Source organism: Pteropus medius, unplaced genomic scaffold (assembly GCF_902729225.1).
Source record: "Pteropus medius unplaced genomic scaffold, Ma_sr-lr_union100, whole genome shotgun sequence".
NCBI lineage: Eukaryota > Metazoa > Chordata > Mammalia > Chiroptera > Pteropodidae > Pteropus > Pteropus medius.
Window position 1 is genome coordinate 4,350,926 of NW_024354498.1, and position 6,973 is coordinate 4,357,898.

Here is a 6,973-nt window from a genome sequence, read left to right on the forward strand (position 1 = left end):
AGATACTACGCCCATTCATTCACACATGATATATGCTGCATTTGCACTACAAATGGCAGAGTTGCATGCTGGCAGAGTTGTGAAGTCAGAGAGACCCTCCCTAATGGTCCACAGAGCCTCAAATATTTACTATCTGGCCCTTTGTAGAACAAGTTTGCCAACCCCCCGGCTCTAAAACACAAAGAAATCCTTATTAAGCTGTCCGTCTTTGCCTTCCCCACAGCACTGAACAGGAAGCTAGCGTCTCTGCCCATCCTCCCCAAACCATCAAGTGAGCGTCTAGCAACATGCAAAGGAGACAACACTCAAGTGTAAAAGAAACCAAAGTTTTCAAAATGCCAGAAGGGGAAAAAAAGCTTTATAAATACAAAAAAAATTATCGACATCATTAAATAACAGGATTTGCCCTGCTTTACATTAATTTCGGTCCCTTAAACTGATTCCAATTTCAACGGTCCATTATCCCTCATTCGAATTCAAATGAGTTCTTTACAAAGAAACTAGCTGCAGAGCTGCTCACAGTCCGAACTGGAGGGACAACAGTGCTCAATGTTGGGATGGCCTGGCAATCACTTCAGTCAGTGCAAAATCTGCATTTTATTAAAGACATTTGGGAAGATCCATTCAAAAATACATTGTGCTCAGTAAAAATTAACCATTTCATGCTGATAATTAAGGTTACAACGGAATAGATATTTGTATAATATTTACAGCAACAATAGAAATCTTACAGAAGTTCAGAATGGAAGAATACATGCCAGAAAAAACTTGATAAGATGTACCAACACATGTTACAAAGTTATAGAAACACTTTACAAATGGTTCATAATTAGCTTGTGAGGAATTTAAATATTCAACACTTTAAATTCAGTTTGGATTCAAAAATGAAAAAGGTTAACACCACAGCACACCCTTGCCACAGTAAAAAGTATGGAATTACACTTTGTAGTATAGATTATAAAGTCTGCGCAATTAAGAATTACCACTGATTCGTAATCTACCACAAAATTTAGATGTTACATCATTCTGGCTTATCTCTATTTTTGTTTTCATGCATGAGCAGGGTTCTCAAAGTCACCCAGCCCTGTGTCTTCCCAGATACCCCCTTCAAACTTCCTAGAGATTGAAGAAGCTCGAAATAGTCTTCTAAGTATATACAGAATAACTACCTGAATTCAAAATGGCACAAAGCAATTCTTGGAGATAGGAATTAGGGACCACTATTTTGTTTGGTTTGTTTCTGTTAATCAATCCGAGTTTACAGTGAGAATTGACTTCCTGAAATCACAGCATTACCCCTCCAGCCTGACTCCATCAGTGACCAAACAAGGAGAGGGAAATAGACTGAGAGAGGACTGTATATGTGATCAATCATATATCTCTAGTGAAAACGGATTTCGTACAAGCTTTGCTTTCCATTTTAGAAAATCTAAGCCATTGTGGAGAACTTAAAAGTTCTCTAAGAGGAAAAGCATCATTTTTTTTTTTTGGAACCTTTGAATGCTTTGTAATTGGAGCTTTTGACAACTCTGGCGATAAACACTTTAATCCCCCCACCCCACCACCAGGGACAAAGTCAAGGCATCTACCTTTTCTATTCCTGGGTTTTGTCTGATTAACCCTGAAGCAGAGCACTAGGACAAGCCTGTCTACGTCCGAAATGAATCAGATCAGGCTTTTGGGAAAACACAATCCCAAACCAAAGGAAGTCCTGAGGAATTCTTAGCAGTCTGTCAAAACGGAGGGGATGGAGGAACAGATAAGGCCTCTTTCTCCCTGATACTCTGCGCTGGAAGAGTAGCGAACAAGGCAACTTCTAATCTGCATACAACACGGAGACTGATTTTTCAAGATTCCAAAGGAGGAGCAAAATGCGACCCAAGGATCAAATGGGGTTCAGAGAGCTCAACCTTGTAGGTGAATGAAGGGCCTTACAAGTGAAACCAGTTTCACTGACGCAGCTCTCTGGCCCTAGAAATCCAACGTGCAACCACTACAAATTTTTTCTGGCAAAACGAAAAGACAAACCTCCCTCAAATTTGGGAGTAAACAGTTAATGAATGAAAATACAAGGCAGGTTGTGATCATATTTAATAGCCTATAGGAAATACACAGAAAGGTGGTGGTCAGTGCCTGGAGTGGAAAAAGGTGGAGTCAGGGCCTGGCCTAACGCCCATGAATTAACAAAGCACTATGGGAAATGAATATTCACGTAGTAACTGACTTGGCACAAAAGTCTATAATCTTTTATAGTACATTCAATTAAAAAAGAAGAAATAGAATAGAATAGAATAGAATAGAATAGAATAGAATAGAATAGAATAGAATAGAATAGGGCAGCAGGCCCAGAGTTTCCCAGCCACCTTACTGTCACCACGTTGTGTGTATACAGACAGACAAGGGACTCGCCCTGTCACGGCTTCATTTTCTAGCATTTACTTATGGTTTCTAAGACAGGATTTTTCACCCAGCTGAATCAGACCTCAAGATAGTCTATATCTCAGCTGGTCAAGATGCTAAGGGAAGAAATCAGAACTACTTACAAGATTTTGTTTTGTAAGTTGGCCCTTTAAGTCTCTGAGAGAACCTTCTTGTGAGAGTCTGGCTCTGGGGATTAGCGACAGGACACTTATATTTGTACTGTCTTTTCTGCTGCCCCCTTTAAAGAAACCATTTGTTTTTAACCGTAGAGAAGTTTTCTCAGCCTACACACTTTATTAGTGATGAACTGAAGGAGGTAAGGAAATATTTCAGTATTTCCGACTCGGTTCAGTGTATCATACCACATTCCCAGTTCACAAAGTATGAGTCTGTGGATCTCAGTGCTCACACGGAGCTCAATATCCCATTATAATGCAGGAAGTAACGAACTTCTAGATATAAAAGCAGTGCTCTCCAGAAAAAATATTCTGACCAGGAGAGAAGATGCAGATTTCTGAGTCCCAGATGAGCTCTAGGAATGTCTCGATGAGTGATTGCCCTTGCTGAGAGAGTTGGGTCACCGCCGGGACCTAGGTGAACAGAAATAAACAGTGCCTTCTACGCACTTGAAAAGTAATCCTCTGGCCTTGCAAAAAAAAGTGGTACACTTATGAGTCATTCTCAACACATAACTAGAAGAAAATAAATGGCTTTTTTCCTTATTTACTCTAAAACCTAGTTTAAGAAGTGAGGATTCTATGACATTAACTAAGAGGTGCTGGGAAGGGAAAAATGGGATAGCATTTCCTAACAAAGTCCACTAATTTTCAGATTAGGAACATGCTAAACTGGCTAACTCTACAACCACGACATATTCTATAATACATGACGTGACTAGAAACACAGCAGCGTAGGCTTAGAATGAAAGTACGACTGCATATGGTGAGTCTTAAAGCATGTTTTAAAACAGATTTAACCAAAGCATACAGCACAAATACTCCTATAACAGCCACATCACAACCACCAATAAGAGGTTTTTTTTTTTTTTTTTTTTTTTGTTTAATTGGTCCGTCATATGCCAATATTTGTAAAGAGCCATTAAATGGCTTAAAAAACAAAGACATTTTCTTTTGGGAGACACAGCTAAAAGCCATGGATGCCTTTGAGCAGTTGGTAAAAATCATGCCAATCTGCCAGGCTGCTGCTTGCTTCTAAATATAAGCCTCGTGGCACTATGAAAGCTTTTCTAAGGATGCTGACCTAGAATTTAAGTTCTCGTACACTTATGAAGTAACTCTGGTCTCCTCCCAAAGGATGCACCTTTTAGCAGGCCCAAGACAATGGAAACGAGCAATAGGATTCCAGGGATTCGAGAACAGTGGTTAGAAGATTGGTTAAGAGAATGGGATCTGAAGAATTCATACTTGCAGTTTTGTAGCCTGGAGAGACAAGGCCCGAGCCCGGCTCTGCAGACTGGTGGGCTTGGAATACGGCAGAGCAGGGTTCTCAACCTCAGCACTATTGACGTTTGGGGCTAGATCATTCTTTGTAAGGTGTCCTGTGCATGTAGGATGTGCAGCAGCATCCCTGCCTGGCCTCCACCTACTACATGCCAGTAGCACAACACCATACCCAGTTGTGACAACCAAATATGTCTCTTGACATAAGCCAGATGTCGTCAGGAGGCAAAGCTGGCCTTGGTTGAGAACCACTGCTGTAGAGACAGCTCACTTGAGCCCCTCAGCACAGAGCACTTTTGGTCCGGGGCTCTGGAGAGAGGCTAAACCTCAGACTGAGGCCAAACAAGGTTCAGTTAAAGTTCATTTAGAACTTCTGAGAAGAAAAACAAGGATGGCAGTAAACCAAAAGTAGAAAAACAGTGAAGCAGAGTTTCTTTTCAAAAGATCAGTGATACTTCCATAAAACAAAGTAAGTCATAAGCCTTCATTCGACCTTTCTATCCTTTAGGAAGTTAGGGCAGATAATAGAACATGGGATGTCATAAAAAAATCCCCTTCCTAAAGAAATTGCAAGCCTTTGTGACTTTAAATCAAGCCCTTATCATGGATGGCAATCTTTGTGAGGTCGATAATTCATCGACCAGAAGAAAACAACAGTTAAAAGCTAAGAGAAGGCCTGTTAGATTTGAGAGGAAACTTTACCATTCCCTGTGCGAGCAGGAGGAGAATTATACATGCTAGAAATGCGGATTGTAGTTCACTTACAGCTCACTGAGGTCAACGAAAAGTCAGAATGGACAAAAGCCGAGGAGAGGATAAAAGAGCTACCTCAAAAACACTAGCTGAAAACACTGTAGATATTGTCTGGCTCAAATCTGGGAATGTACGAAAAGTATGTATTGACTCTTCATCAGTTAGGTTTACTTTGCTCTAGGTAGAAGGCAATTACTCTAGCCCTTCTTTGAAGAACCATCAGGAATAGAAATGTTCTGCAAACATCTGAGATCCCAGTGTTAGCAAGGATGAAAACATGGGAAACCAGCCCCTAGGTGACGACGAGCCTCAAATGCCACCGCATGGCAATGTGACTGCGCAGTTCCTAAGCGCACAGCACAGTGAGAAGTCTTTCCAGAGGAAAAAATGTAGTTTCTGGTTTGCAAGGGGGACTACAAGGTACAGATCTAGTATGAAAAAGAAGAGTTACACACTCTTTTAGAGTCATTAGTATCCAGGCAAAAACTGCTAAGGGTCCACGTCACTTATATAACTGAGCAGCTGCCTGGGAAAAGCCAGAATTCAGAGCTACTTGAACAGTACTAAACTGGTGAAAGAAACAAGATATAAAAAGAACCGAAGAGCATGCAAACTATTGGTTTGAATCAAATTGTTTCAATGATAGTACCCAGTTGAATTTCATTTTAGTGCCTATTACACTTATTAAAATTAAATAAAAAGCACCTTAAAATGACCTCTATATATAATCAACACACATCATTATAGTAGTTATATAAAAATGCAATATGCACACAATTTAAGATTCAAAGAAACTAAGAGTTCTTCTTTATAATCTTCATAATCATCAGAGCTAGGATTCTCAAAAGCATGAGGGAGGGGGAACAGTAACTCAGCACATTTCAATGACAGCTGACTTGATTCAGGGGCTGACACTCTCAGAATCCTGGGACAAGTAATAAATACTAGGACATTTCCTCTTTGGAGGGTGGGAGGGGACTTTTAAAAATATTATTGCTAAGAGACTACTTCCAAAAATCTAACACTCTTGATGGATGATGGTGTTGAGTGATTTCTGTCAAGGATGGCCCAGAGACATGGGGCTAAAACCTTTGTTGGCCAAAGGCCTTGGTGACACTTGAGAGTTGAAGGAGATCAAATGAGGGAACGATAAGTCCTATTCTGACTCCGTGTGTGTGTGTGTGTATGTGTGTGTGTGTGTGTGCGCGCGCGTGCGCGCACGTGTGTGCAAGCACGCACGCGCAATATGGACAATCCCAGGAAGAAAAAATGGGTATAGCAATTTTCTCTACATCTAAAATTGCTTCAGGAGCCTTTTAAATATATTGGAAAGAGCAATATTAAAGAACTGTTTAAAATAAAATGCCACACATGTGCCCCTTTACAGCACCCCTGACCAAGAGTCTCCGGTACAGTGCACAGGACTCAGGAGCATAGAGCTGGTCTGCAAGATCTGCAGACAGGTGCCTCTTACAACCTTGCAACTAGGAATGTTCACTGGCAAATCTTTGGTCGACGCTCTACACCAATGCTAAGTAGAAGAGCACATCTTCTCGACAAAGACCCATGAGTAACTCCAGACCCGTTCTCCCTCAGGTGCAAGGAATGTCCCTGGACATGATGAGGAGCCAACGGTGCGAGCACGGAGGTGAGGCCCACTGGAGTTCTCACTGGCCTAGCCCACTTTCTCCCCATGTGGGTTTGGAAGGAGATGCTGCATCTCATCTGCTACCAAGGAGCACGTCTAGAGGCTACTGCTGGGGCCTAAAAGTTGAGCAAGGTTCCTACTGTTACAGTCACATATACCCACAATTCAACTCCCTTGATTAGAAGTTTAAGACTCACTTCATATTACAAATGTATAAAAATATGGCAGATAGTGTCATAATGATACTTTCTTTAAATGATTATATTTATAAAACAGACAGATATTTACCATATATATATATTTATATATAGAATAAAATACTCCTGATGCAATATATAAATGTTACTGTTTAGTTTTTATAGAAACTACTGTAGCTGTCCCACTGCTTCACAATGTTCCAAACAGCTCAAAATAACTTTACATTTAACATAAAAGGTATGATTATAACAGTACAATATTAATTAATTATAAATAAATGTTACAAATCCTATCAAATATGGAAGTTTAGAAAACAATTTAAGACATACAGTTAGTTCATCTGCTAACCCTTCAGAGGGATACTCCTGGATTACAATAAACCCCACATTTAGTCTAGGCAGAAAAAACCCTGTGTTTAGGGCATCGGTCAACACGGATTTTTCCATCCCTTGCAGTGCCAGCGCACGTCCTGGCTTTCCCAAGTTCAACAAGG

The 6,973-nt window shown here is 40.5% G+C and overlaps 1 protein-coding gene across 1 annotated transcript in view; it reads left to right on the forward strand.

Moving 5' to 3' along the window:
• RS1 (retinoschisin 1) overlaps window positions 1-6,485 on the forward strand; it is a 34,033-nt gene extending 27,548 nt beyond the window's left edge. Inside the window, exon 6 of the mRNA XM_039852328.1 lies at window positions 6,231-6,485. Coding sequence (XP_039708262.1) covers window positions 6,231-6,464 — 234 coding nt within the window. The 3' untranslated portion in view covers window positions 6,465-6,485. The remainder of the gene's footprint in view (window positions 1-6,230) is intronic.
• The last annotated feature ends 488 nt before the right edge of the window (window positions 6,486-6,973 follow it).